The 22,525-nt window shown below is 41.8% G+C and overlaps 1 protein-coding gene across 2 annotated transcripts in view; it reads right to left on the bottom strand.

Annotated features, from left to right (window-relative positions):
- The window catches only part of CTNNAL1 (catenin alpha like 1), a 105,499-nt gene that overhangs the window by 26,734 nt on the left and 56,240 nt on the right, over positions 1-22,525 (bottom strand). For both annotated transcript variants that reach the window (XM_078869321.1, XM_078869316.1), the window contains 6 exons: positions 21,376-21,534; positions 20,772-20,864; positions 17,675-17,825; positions 14,142-14,179; positions 12,418-12,468; positions 9,567-9,727 (listed from right to left, as the gene is read on the bottom strand). In XM_078869321.1, the coding sequence (XP_078725447.1) occupies positions 9,567-9,727; positions 12,418-12,468; positions 14,142-14,179; positions 17,675-17,825; positions 20,772-20,864; positions 21,376-21,534 (653 nt within the window). The remainder of the gene's footprint in view (positions 1-9,566; positions 9,728-12,417; positions 12,469-14,141; positions 14,180-17,674; positions 17,826-20,771; positions 20,865-21,375; positions 21,535-22,525) is intronic.

Genomic DNA, 22,525 nt, shown 5'->3' with positions numbered 1-22,525 from the left:
TCAACATTTAAAGGACACGTAAAAATAATGCTGAATACTGTATTAATCTGCAGCTGTCGGTCACCTCTGAAATGAAATGGCACTAAAGAGACGACACTTGCACTCGTTGCCTCTGCGCTTATTTTTTTTTTAATAATCAACAGTGGCAAGTGGCTTTGTCATGCCAGCCATGTTTAAAATCAATAATAAACTAACACGCTCACGCGTAATGGCCATAAACAAGTTTATGGCGGGGCATCAAGCGACGAGGCACTTAATTGAGTCCTTAATTGCATTATAAATATTGCCTTCCTAAACCTCACAGATGATGTCCTTGGGTGAGTATGATAATGAGCAAAACGTGCTTTTGCATCCGTTTTATGCAGGTGTTTACAGAATTGTTATTGTGCATAATGCTACTGCAATGTCTTCTTCCCAGCAGGTGAAGCACAATGCATGTCACATTTCCATCCTGTCAATTACACCGCTGCAGTGCCATCTGCTGTTACACATGGAACATGCAGGGTTACTGCCGGAATCCATGTGGAAACTATCTTGCAGCCGTGGGACAAAAAATTGGTAACAAATAACTTACATAGAACTATATTATGTACAGGCCGTTTGTCAATCCGTTGCTGAACGAGTGCCTCGTCACAACGTGTCGATCGTCCAATGCTTCCCATGCCGGTAGTTGTGGGTGATTTGATTTAGTGTGCTGATCTTAAAGGTGCATTGAAAAATTATAATACTCCTATTGATGCTGCTACTGTTGCGGAGTGGCTCATGCAGCCAGCTATGGCTGCAAGGTTTTGGTAGTACATGTTTATGCCATTTATTGTGAAAATTCCGTCACAGTTCCTATAATTGCTTTTTCATTGCTTTCATGGCTTTATTTTGGTGATTTAGAAAAGTGTATTGGTTTAGCCATGTTTGTTGTAGTACAGAGTTAGACTGATGGCCTTAATCTAAGTTGTCTTATGGTTGTTGTTGTTTGACTTGCATCCCACTGGGATTTTTGCACACAGCGTTGATGTACGGTGCTTTTCTGCAATATTTTGCTCTCTTTTCTTGGATTTTCTGTTTGCACTTAGTCACATATTCACTTTAAGATGTTTTATTGTTCATGGTTTTGTTTTTTGTTTGTTGCGGTTGCACCCGATTCAAGAGCCGAATGGCTCACAGGGCTACACCTAATAAATGAAACTTGAACTTGAGAGCGAGAAGTGATGACGCTGGGGCGTAGCAGAGCGCTATGAAGTTCGCTACACTGCCCTCTGCGGACAACATAGCCCCACAGCAGCCTGCAACGCCTCTTCGTATTCCTTCTGGTCGACCCGAGCACACTTACCCAGGCTCAAACATGCTTAGCATCTGAGGTCTGATGGGATTGGACGAATTTTGGGGGATTTGGTTATCAATGAGTAATTATTGCTCTAGATTTGAAGCTTTCGTGACTGCAAGGATTCATACTCTTCGGGTTTTTTCGGTAAAGTCAAAAAGGAATTTTTATTATGATTTTATTATTTTTACCTACGTGACTTTACCGAAAAAACCGAAGATTATGAGTAATTATTGTATTACTAATTAGTAATTACTGTATTACCCATAGCCCTCTACAACAGCGCGTAATGAGTGTGTCTACTTAGAAACTGTTTTGCATTGAACGAATCCCCCTGTTGGTGGAGAGCTGTTTTCCATAACATATAGCCAACTTACATATTTGTTCCACGAGTTCGACTCAGCTGATGAGATCCTGAAGGTCAAAACCTGTATAGTGTTTGTTTGCTTCTACAAATGTTTCTGGGAAATATTGGTCCAGAAGTCCAAAAGACTGGTGGACTAAAATGTTATTTCCATCAATTTTGCGTGGCGAAACAGACTTATGTTTACATATTTAATACCAGTTTCAAGCAACATAAATTTAGAACCACATTTTTAAGATGCGGTTAATGAAAATTAATTAATGTGGTCACCTTTTAAGTTATTATCACACTTAAATACGATCTACGATTCATGACCTTTAAAAAAAAATAGGATTTCAAAGCTCAAGTGGTATCAAAATGTAAATGCCATGACCTTCCATTGAGTTAAATGTTCTGTTGAATGTTCGGAACTGGAATCATTCATGAAGATTCAGCTAAAATCGCAATTTGTGTTCTGGTTGTGGTTGAATTATCAAACTTTTCTGGATAATATAAACTTACTCTGTCTCTCGATTTAAAGCTTTCGTGACTGCAGGGATTCATCTTCTTGGTTCTTTCGGTAAAGTCACGTAGAAGCAGCCGTCCTCAGGTGAGGATGGCTGCTTGCGTTGTGGCCGAAACGTCGTGAGAATTATTTGATTATGTTTTATTTGTATTATTTTATTACTTCCCTTCTACGTGACTTTACCGAAAGAACCAAGAAGATTACTCTGTCTCCATTATGAGATCACATGTCTCCGGGCTGCCCTGTGAGCATACACCAACATTACACAAATTAAAATGTTTTGGCTAGAGACGAAGGGAACAATTAGGGTACATTTCATAATAGCCTCCTTTTTTGCATATATTTACAATCAGATCTTAGTCATTTCAGCAGTCTGCCAGTCTTTGACCATAAAATATATACGAGGCAGATTTGTACTGTAGTCAATAATACGAACATATACCAGCAGAGACGTCACCAGGAATTGCAATGCTTGACAGAGATGAGGAGTTTTTTTATGCTGCGACCTAAATTGCATCATATAATGTGATTAATTTTGGCTGTGGAATTGTAAAAAAAAGTGCCTTTAATCAAATATGTAGCATCTTTCGGTATCTGATCATTGGGGTTCAGGATGTTCTGTGATTTGTCAGTCAATCTCATGATTAGCTCATGGGAAAAAATCACAAATATCAACTTCCCTTTCAATACTAGTATTGCTTTGCTGATGTGCTATGTTGTTTGTCCATTCTCATTTACAACCATTTCAACTGCATAATATTGAAATGAGCAAAAATTGTGTTTTATTTGCTGCAAGTCATGAACTTGCAGTCCAAACCATATACTAAACATAAGCACGATATTAGTAAATTCTAAACTGTACTAGTGTACTTAATGGATTGCCAGCGCCCTTGCAATCGTTTGCCATGTCACGGCATGACATAAAATGTCGTTGTTAATATTATTACTATTGTTGAGGTCTGATGAAAATATATCAGGGCTGAAACTGCCTCATTCATCAGTAGTTACGTAATACATTATTTGTGGCATTATACTCCCCCTTCCAAATTAAAACATAATGGGGAATATATCATTAAGCTCTGTAGGCAGACTTTTGGCAATGAACAAAGGGGATGAGCATTAACAAACACGGCACACGCATTGCACTGTGGCTGCATAATTGTCACTTACACATTGAGAGTCGAAATAAATATTTAAACACCTAGATCATTTATTTATGTGCTCAGCGTACAACTCACATGATTCCTGTAACAGTGAATTGACGTTGCTGACAACAAGATGGCTTCATGTCCAATTCAACATTGTTTTTGCCTTTTGAATTCTTCATTGTCATTGTGTCCCAGAACAACAGTGACAGCTGTAGAGCAATAATATACTTCTCATTTAAATGAAACAGTCCTGCAGCCAATTGTTGTGCAGTAACCCTCAGCCTAAACACAAGCCCTATGCATTCACGTTTTCCCCATACGTGGTTATGTCACGTCTATTAAAGTGTCGGTTACCACAGCTGCCTCATGGACTACAAAGCCCTTGTTTTGGTTTTGGACTGATTGTGGGTAGCAGTATTTTTCAGAGCCACCGTTATCAATGTGGGTCTGGATCAGACTTAATCTGAGGGTGCAGGGGTGATCCACTAATTGTATTTAAATTGCCTACACCTTTGATTAGCATGGTTGGCTCCATACAAAAATGCATTACCACTAGTCACTGCTTTTAGCAAACTGCAGCTTGAGAGTTCATAGGAAAGAGGCAGCGGTTATGTCATGTCTTGTTTCTCTTATGATTCCATCATGAACATGTGCTCCAGCATGGAGGAAATTTGGGCTGAGCTTTCCACACTTGATCAGAAATGCGTGGGTTCATTTATTGGATGGTCAACTCAACACATTAACCTCTTGGGTCAATAAATATGTACTACTTCGTGGGAAGTCTCATCTTGGTCACCTTAAGGAAAGACTCGCTCAGTTCATAATTTGGTCACGTGGGATTTCCAATCGTTGGCTCAGGGCACAGCCCAGTGCTGATTTGAACAGGGAGACAACTTTTATATGATAAGCCTGAATAACGCAAAATGTGTGCACTTTGATGTGCAACGTACAAAATGCGCTGCTCACAGTTGGGCAAGTATGTGGTTTTAAAAACGCAGTAAATTATAGTCTCTGCTGACTCGGTGATAACGACTGAACATAAAAAGCCCAGAAAAAATGTGCAGGTGTGTTACATTTTCTAAAATTCAGCTCTAAAAGGACACATTGTTAGAGAGAATGGTTTGTGATTGAAGTACATTGAACAGTTGTTGGATTTTTAAATGAAAAGCAATTGTATGTACGCTCAGTGTAAGTGAAGAACATTCGCCTTATCAGCTTCCACCTTCATGTGGTACACCCCGAAAATAAACACTTGTACAGTCCCGTTTCTTTTCATGGATTGTCAGCAACGCTAGCTGCTATGAACATTTGCACAAAATACCTGAAGTGGGTGACGATGAAGACAGTGTTGAAATATATAGCGCTATTCTACTGAGAGAATGGACCCTGCCAAGGGGACACCAACAGAGGTGAGTGCTGGCTCACGTTCTCGTGTGAGCGTAGAGACACCTTACTTTTTATCTATCATCATCACCAGCCCCCATGGTCCAACGACAACCAACCCATCAACCAAGATATCGACACTGTACCTCGTTGCCTTATCAAGTCTCAATGTGGATGTCCAGATTATATACATCATTCAAGACCCACACATTGCACTGCCAGGTTTTGACACTCCTCCAAGACTCTGGTATAACCATCAACTTTGACATTCCTCCAAGACCCTGGTGTAACCATCAACCGCATCAAAACATCAACAGATCGATGTGCGCATTTCCTTCATTAATATAAAGTTAAAGAGAAGCCACAGTGAAATTGTGGCCATGCAACTCACACTAAGAACTATATAGTAAACCACTATAGCCTGTGCTCCTTCAATATAGGAATAGCAAAACTACCTCGAAATTGGCATTGAGTATACCGACATGTGCAGGTATAGAGAATCAGCCATGGTCTGTACACTGCTGGATGAAGGCCTTCCCAAGCCTCCGATGATGTAGCAGTCCATCCAGCACCTGCACACTCCATCTCCTAGGTGAATGTCCTCTAGGACCTGTTTCATTCTTCAACAATGTACGAGGTACAAGGTACATTGTTGAAATCTGTGTCATTCTGTAGCTGTCACTCGGTTATTGTTTTTGAGCGTAAGCCATCATCCGTTCTGCTGACTGATCTGCCAAAGCCTAAATAGTTTGGATGATGGCATTAACCCTGCACCTCCGATTAGCACAGTTGGCTATGTACGGCGCAAAATAAGTTCAACATAGAGTACATACACACATTCTCGAATCCACGTGTTCCTATTTATGTCTTTCAATGCAATTCCAAGCACGCATCTCTTCATGCTTCTTTGCACTTTTCAGTTTTTGTTCTAAAATTTCCATTAATTACCATGTTTATGAACCATATATCATTGCAGGTAGTATGCACTGATAAACATTTAAAAAATTATCTTCTTTAGATACAGTGCTATGTTAATTTTCAATATCAAGTTCAGTTTTTCCAAAAGCCAGAGGTGGGACAAAGTCATTGTTATGCAAGTCCAAGTCGAGTTGCAAGTCATCAAATTCATGACTCGAGTCTGACTCGAGTCCAAGTCACATGACTCGAGTCCACATCTCATAGGTGGGACAAAGTCATTGTTATGCAAGTCCAAATCGAGTCGCAAGTCATCAAATTCATGACTCGAGTCTGACTCGAGTCCAAGTCACATGACTCGAGTCCACATCTCATAGGTGGGACAAAGTCATTGTTATGCAAGTCCAAGTCGAGTCGCAAGTCATCAAATTCATGACTCGAGTCTGACTCGAGTCCAAGTCACATGACTCGAGTCCACACCTCTGCCAAAAGCACTCTAACCTGCTCTCGGCCATCTTTTTACTTGATACTTTTACTCCAGGTCTACTGTCAGTAACTGTCCAAGGTACATATCTTCCGACTTTTTTTCCAGCTATGACAAATATATTCATATATCTCCAGCAAATATTTTAATTTCTTTACTGTGCCTCACCTAGATGATGTTTGTTTTGCTCATTTGAGCTTTGGTCCAACTTTGTAGCCTTCTTTGTGAGGTGCTTAACTAATTCCTATAGTTAATTTCTAGTAGATGCTATAATCTCAATGTCAGTTGGAAATCTGAGATGGTTAATGTATTCGCCATTAATCTTTATGCCTTTGTTTCTCCAATCCAGTTTTCAGAAAACATCTTCTAACGTCTCTGTAAATAACTTTAGAGAATGCGTGTTAGTTTGCCCCCCCTTTTAATGTGTATGTTGGTATGTTCTTAATATAATATTAGAGTGGGCATTACATGTTAGTAAATTGATTTTATCATTTATAAGTCTTGGCACAATGGTTATTGACATTCATTGGTTTTTCGAGAATATGATTTAAAACAACAACATAATAATAATGACCTTTATTTTCACAGGAAAGTCAGTGAGCTTGAAGGTTCTTTTTCATGAGTGCCTTGCAATTGCACAAGATGGAGAAATCATGCTTACGAGAGGGTAACATTCAAAGCTGCATGCTGATGGACTAAATAATTGCTGGAATCAATTATCCATTACTAGCCACCTTTCAAGTCAAGCCTACAATCCCAGACAGTCTCCCATTCACGTTCTACCCAGGATTCACCTTGCCGAGGTTCTGACATCTTATCATATGTTTTTTTTTACGTTATTTAACCAAAAATTGGATAGGCCACTTTGTGGAGAATTAAGTCATTGTCCAACTGAAAGAGTAACTATCACCATAAGAGTTCACATTTCTTAAAATGGACCTTCATGGCATTTTAATTATAGACAATATTGAACATTATTCGTAAAATGTACAGCTGTGGAATCTGGTGGATGAGGGCAGCAGAGGGGGGCATGCAGTGATACAGTGGTTAGCGTACTGCACCATCAACTCAGCTACCTGACTTCGATTCCCGGAAAAGACAACATTGAAATTGTATCTGACCAGCAGAGTGAAGTATGGTCAAACAAATCCCCATGACTGATATGACAAGGGAGGTCTTCATCCAGCAGTGGTTTGACAACGCTTTTTAATTATTTTGTCAGTACATGTGCATACCTAAATGTATGTTTTAATTCTAGATTTGAAGCTTTCGTGACATCTTATCATATAATATTTTTTGTAAATGTATGTGTTTGATTCCCAGATAAACTAATAATCCCAAAGTATGCATGAAGGGGTGCATTCTGGGAATAACATCGAGAGACAGAAAGACAAATACATGGATCATGGACGAAATGCAATTACAGACATGTTTAAGGGATGATGGCCGATGAATGAGATTTGTGATGAATTGCCAGTCAAAGGAGGGAATACGCCTGAGAGGACGGCCACCATAGAGATGAGATTATGAGATCAACTCATGTGCATGAGCAGGACGTTGGGAATACCAAGGGTGTGGGGAAGAATGGAGGTGACATGGAATGGCCTCCATCCAATCATGGATATATGGCTGATGATGATTATACGTGCATCTGGCAGTGACAGACACTGTCATCCTGTGTATATTTTAATTTTTTTTTAAATGTATGACCTTGCTGCTTGATATGGCAAAACAGTTGCTTAGGCCGCTGTATGTATGTTGAACTTCTTTCGCACTGTACGTAGCCAATCGTGCTCATTGGAGGTAAGGACAAAAGAAGCTGCTGACGGAAGATCCTTCACTCAAGGGAGCTCTCATGAGCACCTCTAAAAGGGCATTTGCCCTACTCTTTCATGCTGGACAGAAGTCTTGGAAGCCACAGGAGTACCCACACTTTACCCCATCAAACACAACCTTCCGATCGACTAACTGTGGCGCACCCATTTATACTGCTGAAAGTAATATCAAAAGGTTCTTAAAATGTAATTTTGTTATTAAATTCAATTGCCATTTTTTGTTTTGTTTACAACTGTTGAATAGGTGTTGGTATTTATGCAGCAAACTGCTGCGTGATTTCTCGAATAACCCCCCCCCCCCTCGTCACACATCGTCACAAATGTCTGACCCCCCCCCCCCCCCCCAGGTGCGTGACGTCATTTATGGACGGCCCCTTATATCATGGTGGACTGTGTGCATTTTTTGTGACAAATAGAATGCGAAGTTTCTAGAATGTATCGTGGTCCAAGCCGTGATATATGCTTTATTGTAGCGATGTCCTCAATCTCGCTTTTCCCCATTGCAAGAAAAGTTTGTGCAATCGCAAGCTGTGCTTTATTGCTCAATACATTATCAGCAAAAAATACAGCACCTTTGGCTCCCCAGTGTTTCACAATAAACAATAAATGTTTTTACAAAAAAGAATGGTGAAAGTACATTTAATATTCATTGCCAAATAAGCGAATTTATCAGGACTGCAACAAGAGTATAATATGCTTTGCCATTAGTCATTCCGGACTTGCCAAAGGGATAGATTTCCCTTGATTTATTGATCCCTGATTAAGTTTCGCCGTGTGTTCTTGGAATGAATTAGGCCAAAGGCAGTGCAAGCTAATTCCCATCCTGCAGGTCATTTCAGATAAAACTGAACCGCATCATCATCTCATTTTCTCCATGGTTTGTGTGGGTGAGGTGACACAGAGACTTTTGAGCGAAGCTTTAAGCATTGCTTTACCAAGCCTCTTGTCTCCATTGCAGAATTTAATCACAACAAATTCATATCTGTGGGAAATGCAAATAAGTTACTTATAAAGTTCTAAAAACCTGAGAAGCTTTTTCACAACAATAAAACAAATGTTATCACTACAACACAACCATAAAAACACGAATTGACCATTATCTAGAATTTTGGTTACTTATGTAACCTGCCATCCTTTCCTTATTCCTGCATGAAAATAAAATGTTTTGCCATATTTCATTAACATCTATCGTTCATTCAAGTTTCCACTGGAAGCCATTTAAAGAGCGGCCAGTGGGAAAACAAAGTACATTGTAGAGCCCCTTTGTGAAAACTGCTGGTTCAGGGCATGCCTCTCCTCGGCATGTGGGTCGTGGGCATTATTCGACCATTCTTCACCACGCTGCCCAGTGTGGGTTGGTGAAGGTGTTGGAGCATCGACATGGGAGCAAGGAAGAATAGGGTGGCCATGACTATTAACTGCACTGCCCTCTGCTGCCCACAACTCAGCACAACCCAATAGACACCTATAACAATCTGGTGTGCCCAAGGGTCACCCATCCGTGCACTATCCAGGCTTCACTTCTCAGATCTCCACGAGATCGAGTGCATTCCAGGTGATTTGATTCGGCGCACGTGACGAATCGGCGTTCTCTGCGAGTCTGAGGCACCTCACCTGGTGAAGAGGTAGATTGCGTAGACCATGGAGGACAAGCTCTGGACAAGCTGGGTAACCTCGCCACCACCATCGCGGCTGCTCAGCTTCTCTGCCTCCGCGTCGACGTCTGCTGTGAGCAGACGCAGCTCGAGCCCCAGCTTGGCGATCTTCACTTGCTCCTGCACGCGCACAGAGGTTTGGAGGTGGGAAATCGAACTCCGTGTTACCACTGCCTAAGGTGTTCGCGGTTGTGCTAATAGAGCACTCACTTGTGTTTAGGGCTGTACCGTCCGTTGTTTGGCGTGTTTAACGTTTCACTCCACGTGCCGGGAGCTTCTTCAGGAACTGAATAATAACCCTGCCTAGCTTCTGCGTTGACGTTATTGGGAAGATTTAGGGTGATTTGGTTAAATGCAGTTCCTGTAGATGATCCCAGTATGCAGTGAAACGTTGCACAGTATGCCACGTAAGACACGGTACACAACCTGATACCCACATTGCCTGTTGTGAATTATCAAGCCTGCGACCAAATTGCCTTAATGTTGTTGGATTCCAGAAGCTAAGCAGGTTTTGAGCCTGATGATTACTTGGATGGGTGACCACCGAGGCTTTCCAGGTGTTGTAGACATAAGGCTGCAAGGTGACCGACAGATTACAGTGTTGAGTGTTTCGTCATTGTATGTATGGGTTTTTTTTTCTGTATACATTACTCCGGTTTCTCCCCACATGCCAAACATTCCTGTGCAGGATCTTCCTGAAGTAATATCATTGAGCGTTCCCTGGTTAAATCATATAATTGCTATAATATGGTAATGAGGATGACCGTGATAACTCTTCCACGTGTCTGCAAAGTTGTTAAACTATAGAGTGAGCCGAAAGTCCTCATTTGTACATGTGCTCCAACCGCCCCCTGGAAGGAGACTTCTGAGGCCACAGATTCCTTTTCTACTGGCCCCTGGCTAAATTTGTACAAAAAAATCCAATATAGATTAATTGATATCCTTTGGAGCGCACTCAGATAACCGTGCCTCTTTTTCAAGGGAGAAATTAGTAAATGCGTGGAAAACCAATTTCATAACAGCATCCATTGGGATGGTTGTCTTTAGTATCTAGATGACTGCACTTTTTTTAATATAGGGAATTCAGTGTCATTTCAGTCTGTGCAGAGGGAAAATAACGTCACAGAAAGGTTAGGGCAAAAACAGCTGTCTGCAGTTGAAGAAAACATTGGACTCATGCCAGAAGGCCAAACTCCAAACTGCTTTCATCCAAATGTCAGCATTCTTGTATGAAAAAAGTGTGATAGGAAAAAAAATCTATCATGCGAGTGTCTAACTCCTACTGTGAACTCTGCTATAAACGTTACATAATTGTTGTTGTTTGCGTTCATATACTTCAATGCCTGCAAACAATTACCTAACCTTGCGGAGGTGCCGTGGGATATTTAAATACGCACAAAGCAGGTAAGCCGGCAGGCACTCTATCGCGCTTCGACATGATGCCATTTGGCTTGCAGACACTCTTTCCAATGTGAGCAAGCTACAGTACTTTGCAAACCAGCCAACGCCATCCCCCCCTTCTCCACCTTGATCACTCTAACGGAATAAAATGACACGCAGACGCACCTGCTGGCGTTATTCCTCACTAATCTACCCGTGAAAATCGCTTACAATGTAACTGGACAAGCAAATTACTAGAAGCAGGATGGGATTTGTGCTGCAAGCATGTGACGGGAGATATGATCTCGAGCACTGTGCCAGGAGCATCTGGTCGTTGCCAGAACCCAGCAGCTGGTGGGTCTTGGTGTTCAGTTTTCCACTTTTTCTCTGCACAAGTTTGTGTGTCCATTACACACAACGTGCCGTGTATTCTGTCGCAGTATAACGCGCGGGAATTGTTACATAATTGTGTCATTTACTCAGTGTTTTGAAACGACGTATGTAACCCTGCAGTGCCCCGACAAAAAGCAACAGCGACAAACATGAACATGCTGGTATCTAGTATTCCATGCCTGTACAGTCACAATTCTGCAAACCTATGATAACATTCTCTCAATTGTAAACGATATTCATTTCAGAATAGGTTTTCCCCTTTTTTCTGGCAACAAAACAGGTGTTAAGATATTAAAACACCAAACTGAGACCTTTTACAAGGAATCCTGTCTGCATTAACCACGATACTTGTGGTCAGAATGCAAACAAAAAACATACTCTGATAATATATGCATTGTCATTGAAACTGATTGGTCCACACCAGAGACAGCTTTCTTTCGAGCCTAGTCTCAAACGGTGTTTAGAGACACTAAAAGGCTTTTTGGCGTCCTCTGGTCTAACACCGTTTGAGACGAGGCTCAAACGGTGTTAGATATAAACTAAACATTTTTTTATTTTACCAGGTAAAGCCCACTGAGCTATATAGCTATTTTTCAGAAGCTACCTGGCCACAAATGATAGGGAAACAAAGTGGCTCATGTGAAAATGTATCGCAGCCAAATACTCTAAACACATGAATCGAAATGTGGAAGGAAAAACCAGAGAACCTGGAGAAAAATCCACGCGACCAAGGGGAGAACACTTAAACTCCAAATATACAGGCGTCAGGGTCGGGATCGAACCCACAACCTCCTGCATACCAGGTGAGGTAGTTAACATCTCGCCACTGCGGTACCCCTCCCTGTACACTCATTTTTCTTGTCATCATCCCTTTTGGCAAGCCCACTTTACTAACAGTTTGAATTACAACATTAACTTGTGTCTTTAAATGTAATTACAGGCATTCAACCCTCAACACGCTTACGTGGACTATTCAGTTTTTGTATTAAAAAAAAAATGTGTGCAGCATTGCATTTTCAAAGTACGAGTAAAAATACCTCTGCATCCAGCTTCACTGGCTTGACTGGCTTGAGGTTTGAGCTGTGTTTCTAGAATCGGACACGTAAAGATGTCAGCACTTCAAAAGAGGTATCTCATTTCGTTGTGACACTGAGGTCGTAGTGTCAGGGGTCAGGGCAGGGGTCGGCAAACTGCGGCTCCGGAGCCTGATGCGACTTTTTAAGGACCGTTTTGTGATGCTATTTATTAAGGAACCACCATCTCGTATTCACATTGCGTTGTGGTCCTTGATACAATTTTGTATTTTTTTACCGAATAAAAAAAGGCTCTTTTTGTTATTTTGGTTGCAGACCCCTGGGTTACGGGAACTGTGACAAATTCAACATCTATCACAAAGCCCTAAACAGTAACACATTATAAGCAGAGTCACGTCAAAAAAGTCAAAGTATTTCCCCATCAAATGTGCATTAGATATTGCTCATCCCCAAATATGGCCCAGAACCAGTCATGGATATTCCACACTCCTATGGTGGGCACCAGTCGCACCATAGGACAAACACTATTGAATTCCCACACAAAGCTACCACAGAGGAATGAAAGGGCTGAGTCCACCCTGCAACTGGGATGTGCACTCGCAACCATCTTGTATTGGGATCATGTGCTGTACAATCAGCTGATTCTGGCCTACTCATCATTCCATAGACAAGACCGTTCTATGGGAGACAGAGCTTTCTGCAGCCAGATTGTGGAATACCCTTCCTTGGTCCATTAGGAATCACAACTCACATACTTGTACAGGCATTCCTTGTAACTTAAAATGTTAAAACCACTGTGGTCGTCTGATTGGATTACTCTGTAATTATTATTCGCTTTCATCATAGTTCTTCATTTTATTGGAATTTCGAGAGTAGTCATTGATATTACCAACTTTTGATTTCACTTAGATTGTATCTATACTTGTGAGTGTAGTTTTATTTTTATGTACAGCGCTTTGAGAAACTTCAATATGAAAGGCGCTTTATAAAATAGAGGTTATTATTACGATGCCATTACAATACAATTTGGTTTCATATATATAAATAAAACTGTATCTCAAGATGCCACACAGGACAGTCGTGGAACATGGACATTGTTAGGTTATTTTATATAGAGTATGAGACAGTCAAAGGAAGAGGAAAAGCAGAAAGTCTTGTGCCTGAACTTGAACAGGTTCAGGGAATGGACAGCACGTACGACTGAGGAAAGATAATTCCAGATGATGGGGCAGCAGAGCAGAAAGGGTGACTTCTCACTGAGTGAATGTTGAGGTAGGGGAGTGCGTGGAGGGTAGTAGAGCGAGGTAACAGAGTAGAGCTAGGCAGGGGCACTGTGGGTCCAGCCAGAGTGCCATCTGGCTTTTGAGAAATAAGTCTCCAATTCAGCAACAGGTCAGCGAAGAATCGCTTCATGAGAGGAATGAGGGGGGCGGCGTGAGTTTAACAGTAAACACGTGACAGAGAGTGCGAGTAATGAGCTAATGACGCCAGCGACATGTCATGTGAACACTGCTCGGGGTCTTGTGCGCTCAGATGTGGAATTGCTCAACATTTCAATTTTAACGAAGCATAATAAAAACTAACGCAGAAGCAAGAAGGCAGCAAAGAAATGCTGCAGTGTATATTTTTCTTATGGATTGGTTATTCACAATGGAATCAAATGTATGGAATAGCACAGGTGAAGCGGAAGGACGAGTGAAAGAAAAACATAAAACGACAAAACTCACCCCTGGCCGCGGCAGTGACAGGTATGTGCGTTTGTCACCTGAAGGAAATAAACACTCATTAGAATTTAAGTTAAACGTTGCAGGGAGATTCGCGTAGTCTAATTTAGCAATCACTTTCACAAAGCAGGGCATTTCATATAAATCATAAATCTATTAAATGAGCATGCATAACAATACAACAGCATGTCCATGTGCAAATCTGCCATAAAATATGGTAAAATGTAAGCACAGTAGTATTTCCAACACACTTGTTAAATTACGTAAAGCGGCTAGGTGCTAATTTCTTTGCCATGTAACATTACACAGCTGGGCGATGCCCACATAAGCAAGGAAAATTGCTCTGATATTTTCTCCAAATTGTGAAACAGTGGATGTTTTCATCCCCCCCCCCAAGCCGCATTAGAATACAAATGTAAGGCGCTACACATAATCGTGAACGTGCCACTAAAAGGCTAAGCTGAGTGCACATTCATTTTAACAGAAAATGTTGTTGAATGTCAGGGTATCCAATTTACAGGTTAATGTACACAAAAAAGTATTTTGAATGCACATTTTGTAGCAGTATGGTGTGAACTCTCTTTAACCATACGCCTCGTTGTCTTTTTATGTGCAAAAAAAGACAAAGACCCCCCCCATCCCCCCCGTACAACCTTAACAGACTGTTGGGACAAGTGCTGTTTGTCAGCACCTTTTATATGTGCTCCGTCTCTTACACAGGCCACCATCTCCTTCTAGAACGCTCCCACTGCGCTCGGGTGGACACCTGCACGAGTCGGGATGCCCTCCTTCTGTTTGGAATTTCAAAAGCGGGTAACGAGGGGCCGGGAACGAGACGTGCACGGCGACACGGCTCGTACAGTGAGGCAATTACGGCCAGGGATCTCTAGTTCTGAAGGCGGTAGCGGCGGCGGTGGGCGCCACCGATCAATATGCCGATGACGACGATAGCGGGCCGCGTTAGGAAAAGGGCCCGATAATGAATGCGGAAATTTGCGGAAGATAAAGGAGCATCCTTTATTCTTCGCGCAAACCTTCCGAGATGAATGCCACCACGGCGCAATGGGGCTTATATCAAATTGTTAATTATGAGCTATGTGAAGCTGGTGCGTATCATGGCATCGGCCTCCAATGTCCTCAAGGATGCATTTGTGTAATTTTTATAGCAGTGTTTTTTTCATCTGAAATATTTGCCCATGAGGATAATCAGATTTCTTTTGATAATTGTTTTTATTTTAGGTGGGTGGAGGGTGAACACTCACTGGAGAGAGAAGTCACTGCGGATGTATCGAAAACTGGCTCAGCTGATAGCTTCACTAAAAGATTAAAACACCACGACACTGGATGTTTCACTAACTGTGCAGTTCCGTGTCCCTCTGATGCTAGACGAGTTTTAGTGTCAAGCTGGCTGCCAGATGCAATGGAGAACAGTGCAAAAAAATCACCAAGCAGGGCATGATACGTCAATCATGTGCCATTACACCGATTGTGAAAGCACCAGCTTGGTTTAATGTGCACTGTGGGCTCTTCGGTCTGCTTCACTCAAGAGCATTTAATAGGAATTGAAGCATCTGGTACTTTCACAAAGTCGTACCACTTAAAAGCAGAAGCACCACGGTCATACCACTTAAATAATGCCACTTTGCACAACTTAATTGAAAGGCAGTTCTCCTGCATGTCCTCTGTTGATGATCTAAAAAATATATATGTATTGTATATGTAATACATACATATGCAGGTACATTGTAACTTGTGTTCATATCAAACCATGGAACAGATAACAATGCCATGTTTACAATTTTGTGTTGAAACCATCTTTAACGTCTTGAAAATAAACTGTATTCAATGCTCGTGTGTGATATGCACACGCGATCCGTACGACCCAACTGTTTACTCCCAAGCGAGGGTCTACAAGGCTAGAGTGACAGCCTCTGAAAAGGCACGCACACAAACAGCCCTGAGCCGTGGTGTCAGGCGGTCAACAGGATAAGGTCATTTGTGATGGAGGCCCTTGGGTCAGGAGTGAGTGCCGTGGCATCTATTTGGATTCCCACCGTCTTATCAAGCGGATCGACACAAGGTGACAATGACACTAAAGGAAGAGACAAGACATTGCGATGCACAGTCAGTGGGGGGGCCCAACAGCTGGGACACAGCCCAAGGAACAACGACTGCAGAGGAAATTCCCAGTCCTTCAAACTTGTTTCCAAACGCCCCTTGGGCAAGTCATGTCATCTTCAAATGTTAATAGCCAATGCTTGCAGCGCTAACCCAACGCATAAGTAAACACAATGACTCTACAGTACCGTTATTTTATATAAACAGCATTATATAATTCATTACTATGCCGTGTACTTTCCAATGCGTAACAATTATATTTACTTCATATCTCAACAAAAGACGGTTATTGATGAAGGGTACAAATACAAATTATTGAATAAAAATCATCCATAAAGACCATTTACCCAGGAATGCCTCATTAAGGTGTTTAGTAACATCTGTTTCAGTAGTGTTGGAAGATTGGTAGCCTGCGTTAATGATATTAATAGTATTTAAAAGTCACATTGCTTATTGTGTAGTATTTTAAAATGTAGAAATTAATGTTGGAGACCTCTGCTGTAGTTGCGTGAGTCTGTACGGTAATGGAAGTGAAGTCGGGTTGTAGATCTCAGAGGACAGTTCCAATACTGAGCTGCTAAATTGTCTCTTGCATTTATAGCATTTCCCAGGACAACATACATAACCCATAACAGGACATCAATTGCTCTGTCCAAGATACTAACCACCATTTTTGTCAGCTATTCATCACAATCACTTAAAACTGTGCGGTGAGTGGTAAGTGCGTGGTAAGTGCTTGCATTTCAGGTTTTATTGTCATTTCAAAATGTTTATAATGAAAGTACAGAAGAGGGTATCGAGTCATTTATTTAAAATAGTTTTAAAAGCAAACAAAACAACAAATATGAAATATTGACTTGCTTTTCAGTCTTGCTTTCATTAAATGTCACATTAACAAGTCATTAACAGAAAACGCTATTTAAATATATCGTTGCTAGAGCTGAGAAGTTCTTAAAATTCCAAGCCAGGAATTATAACTTATAAACTGTCTGGCCTCGTAGAATTGTCATTGAAACACATGGCCTCTGTAAATAACATGTTTGAATGGCGATTCTGATCGATATGCATGTTGAACTTCTTTCAGACCGTACATAGCCAACCATGCTTATCAGCTATTCAGAATCGTCAGGATTGCCATTGAAACGTATGGCTGATAACAATTCCAGTGTGGTTTTCAGGCAAGATGGGAGGGCTCATGGGGCCTGGACAGCCAAGCATCTTGTGTGGCGCGACATCCGCCAATTCGCTGGAAGCGTCTGTAGGAAAAACTTCAAGAAACTGCCAGCAAATACAGCAAAATGTCGAACATCATGCTGAACAACACAACGTGGTACAATACAAAAACACGTCAGAAATGTGAACAGTGCAACCGGGAGACCCTACACAGTGGTAATGGATAGGGCAGATGTTGGTCTCACCTCTCCGTCCCTCAAATACATCTGTGATCTCCTTGATGAGGACTGCCAAGTCAGTCAGCTGAGATTCCCAGGACTCGCAGAAAACGTCCAGGTTCTCCCGTGCGATCTTACTGGATGGATGGAGAGCCAGCGTCTGTGCGGCTGAGATGATCTACAAAAACGAAACATCAAAATTATAATTCGAGGCAGATGTCTTGAGCGGCTGTAAACGACGGTATCCTTATGGCACCAACACAGCAGCAAGATGGTTGCATCACGAGTGATTGCGAGGAAGGAGTTATAGTCAGAGAAAGATGAGGGATTATTTTTCCCATTTTAAGGTTGAAGTGATACATGTCTTAGCTCTGTTCGTCGAACTGTGCATCTGTCTGTTCATACACACACGATACAAATTTACAAAACGTTAGTGTTGTTGCCCACAACTCTGGAAGGCATAGGGAGGCAGTCAGCAGACGGCAGTTGGTCGCGCACAGCGTATTCACGAGCACGGTGAACTCTTATTGCTTTGCATCCGTCTGCAGGGCCCACCGGCATGGCACTACCTCATTGTGCTGCACAAAAAGCAAGGTCTACCACGCTTGGGCGTCTCACTGCGACATAAATGCAAGTAAATGGTTCTATTGGAACTGCAATAAAATGGCAATGAGGAAGGGAATTATGGGAATCGATGTGAGGGAAAGAGAATGCAAGTTGAGTAAAAAAACTATCGTCATTTACTGGTGATCTTTTTAAGTAGAGACACGTACCAACAATCTCACCAAGTACAACAGTTGCCTCTCTCTATATGTGTACATAGCTTGCACAAATGTTTTTTTTTAAAGCAGATTAATAAGAAGAATTTGGACTACATGAAGCATCTCTAGATGCCGTACAAGTAAACACTACATCCACTGAAATAGACGAGACATCAACTATTATAAAAAAAACCACAGCCACAGTGACCGGGCACATATAACAGTGAAACATGCTATGGAAATATTGTTACAATTGGATACATTATTAAAACCAAACGCACCAGTCGGCAGGACGTATAAATCCGATCCTATGAGCATAAAGCTATTTCCCAAATAGCCACGATTGCTCACAGCCATACGACCATCCCGATTAGTCTAAAACGGCCGTACAATTCAATCAGAGTCTGGACTTTGATATGACATTATTACATTTACAATATCGTTACAATGGCTTCACATTGCTACGTATCGTTCCATTCACGATTTGACAAATATTGGCAGAAAGTAACGCGTAAAACGACCTAATGCTGTAGTCGATAGATGCGGTAGATATAATCTCTGCTGACCTTGGTTCATACAAAGCCAATTCCACATTAAGTAGGTCGAGGGTTACAAAGGTCCATGCTGTTGTAGAATTTAATTTACAGCGAGAAGTGAGGAAAGTGCAAAGGGTAAAATGTACCTTTAACGTACACACAGGGGAACACGCATACACCCTGTTACAACAACTAAGGCAGTTTAAAAAAAAAGTATTTACTGGTTACGGTAGAAGCAACTGCATGTCCTTCAACCTTACTAAGGAGACGGGAGCCTCCTTGTGCGGGAGACAGCACATCACGGGTAAAACAGCCAAGATTACTTTCACATACACATACAACCATACACACTGTCAAGAACAAACATGCATGTACAAGCATGTCTTGGAGGCAAACACATGTGCAGTGTTTACACGTGCGACTGCACACACACATAAAAACATTGCCAAAATGCGAGATCAAAATCCAAACAATCCAATTTCTTCACAAGGAAAAAACTGATTTGAGAAGACAGAAGCGGGTGCACATGAAATATGCAACAGTGCATGCATCATTCTGAGCACACACTTTCAATAAGCAATACATGTTTGCTTTGTAGTATAATGCACAACATAATACGAATACATATCGAGAACACATCAACCGCAGTCATTGAACAATGGAATGCATTGGAGTGATGCCGGTCACTCTGGGGCAAAATGCAAGATGGGTCTCTGTTGGTTTTAAGCACAACAGGCAGCTAAGAGCTCAACAGCGGAACTCAATATATGAAGGAACCTCTGGATCCTATACAGACTTGTGGCAGAGGGATAGAATATACGAAAATTTTATGGATGAAAAAATGTGATCAGGTTTTTGTTTTATTCATGCATATTTGCTCACCAATGTCATTGCTGGATATACTTAACATGAAGTTTTACAAACATAATCCAGGTGGCACGGTGGTTGGAACTCCCAAAACGCAATCAGAAGGTTGTGAGTTCAAATCCTGTCTGGGGTTGACCCATCAAATTTCGAGGGTCAATGAAATTAGAGTATAATTTTGATGAAAACAACGCAACTACTCACACCTTGATTCCTGACTAACGTTGTGCCCGATTAATGTTTCTGCCTGGAGTATTACAACTATTTCAATGGCTTGGCAAACAGCGATATCTTCTTTATATTACGCCTAATAAGGCAATACAATCCGGTGACCTGTCAATCATTAAAAAAGTAAAAAAATAAAAGGGCAAGAAATATTCCTGGAAATTGAGAAAAAATATATATTTATCTTGTTATGAGATTTCCCACGTACAACAATTAGCTCGTAAGATGTTGTGGATGAGTGTGCATTATCACTTATTTCCACTGTTTCACTCATCTGGATCTGTGAGCTGACGGCTTTCAGGCTATGAGAATTGACCGTTTGATATCCCGCCACAGTAAATCAAGCAGCCCAGTGATGATTCAGCATGGAGGCTGTATGGCAAGGCTCTTCATAATACCTGTGAGCCTCACCTTGAGCAGAAAACAAAAGTAAATCTGTGAAATTGACAAGTACACACACGTGTGGCTGCCATTCCACCTGTTACAAATAGAGTGTAATATCACAAACCGCACATGGGAGAGAACACAAGAAGCCCGTCTTGTGCTGGCTGATCTCCCAGAGCTCTTGGGCAAAAACACTCCCTTCGATTTTGCTTACAGCTGCCTCCATTCTATCAACTGCGTAAACAATGCCCACATGCAGAGAAGTAATTCATTTCAATGGTGGACTTGTCCAAGAACGCAACATGCTGGTCAAACCTAGGCGTTCATTTTGTCGGGATTGATCTTAATTTATACCTGTGGCCCGATGGCACGGAAGGTGTTCTCGGCATGTGCACACGTTATCTCCAGTGGCTCCGTGCCAGACACATGCCTTAGAAGTTGCGATGTCTGAAAGATGGATGGGAATTTGAAAAACGCAAGGCAAGGATTATAAGTTGTTATGCACAACGCACATAACCAAAAAGCAATTAGACAAATTATTTTGCATTTGCATGCACGGTTAAAAAACATTGTTGCAGCTTTAAATATCATAATTAACATGTCATTGATGTGCAATTATGCAGAGTACAAAAATGTGGCTCCTTACTGACTGAATGAAGCTCTCTATGAATGGCTCATTAATGTATATATCAGGTATGTGAGAAGGAATGCATGGCTTAGTCAGTTTTAATTATTTAACTAGAGAATTAATGAGCGCATGTTGGGTGTCCGTGAGTGCGTGCGGGAATGCGTGGGTACGAGTATATGGAGCATAACGAGCCAGTTGACCCAAGTGAGCCCGTGTGTGCATGTGTATGTGCACGTGTGTACAGGGGCATCCACCAGGCATAAGAGAGCAAACACGCGATGCCCTGCCGGTACAGGTGGGTGAACGAGCGTATGCATGCCATGCTCAAACCTCCAAGAGCTGCTCTCGCAGCTCATGCAACCGAGCCGCAAACTCTGACGTCAGCTCCAAGTTTCCATCGGCGCCAGCCGTCTTGAGGGCTCGGAGCAGTGCGTGATCACCGTTTGCACGGAGACTCTCAGCGGCCACTTCAACGGCTGTCACGTGCAGCTAGGAGGTGGCGAGAGAGTGACAAAACTATCAATGCTGTGACAATCACAACCAACCGACTAGCAATCAAATGTAATGAACGTACGAGACCACGTGCATGAATGTGCCAATGACGTCGTGGCATCTACTTAAGGACCTGGATCAGGAAGGGCTTTGATTCGGGGTCAGACCTCCTGTTAACAATCTGAGGATGCCAGGTGTAGTCTCCAGCGGAATGTCGCACCCATTTAAAGGTTGTGAGATGTGAGATAACTCTCCAACAACACCACCAGTGGTGCTGCTGAAGCTGTCATAAATCTGGCCACATTCGATTCACGTAACGCTATATTAATTGGCTGTGTCGGGTTGAAGAGGGTTTACGACATACATTTTTTTTCCACCACCTAACCCAAAAAAAAACATTTTATCCATATACTCCAACAACGGGAGGTGTTCATCTCTGGCAATGGTCTTAAGGCAGTGGTAGAAATTCCACATTCTCATGACAGGGATTCGGCTCTATACAGGTAAACCACTGTTGATTTCCTACAAAGCTGTGTCGATTTTATCAAAACCAAGGGATGATGAACTGAGTCGACCACCACGAATATTTAAATCACTCTGCTGCAACATTACCCGGGCCGATCAAACACAGGTTAAAAAGTGTCTAAATTCTCAAATGCGCATTCCACATTGCTCAGCTATGACTGCATGTTGGCGCTTAGTCTCTTTGATGACAAAACTAATTTCACAAATATTACAAAACTTTGTAGGGTTGGTGGTGGGAAAATGAAGATGTGTCAAGACTGGACATGCATTCACACATACAAAGAGGATATGACTGGCAGTGAATGGTCATAATGCAGGGTTGCGGTGACGTGAAGTCATTATGTGGTGACCTATAATTTCCATGTCGTTCGACATAGATTTGTGACACACCTTTGTGCCACTATGTGTCATGAGCTCTTCCACCAGAGACAACCGGGTAGTGATACAGGACTGTGTGCAGGGG

This window comes from Lampetra fluviatilis, chromosome 2, assembly GCF_964198595.1.
Source record: "Lampetra fluviatilis chromosome 2, kcLamFluv1.1, whole genome shotgun sequence".
Classification (NCBI taxonomy): Eukaryota; Metazoa; Chordata; class Hyperoartia; order Petromyzontiformes; family Petromyzontidae; genus Lampetra; species Lampetra fluviatilis.
This window is presented reverse-complemented; position numbering and strand designations above follow the sequence as displayed.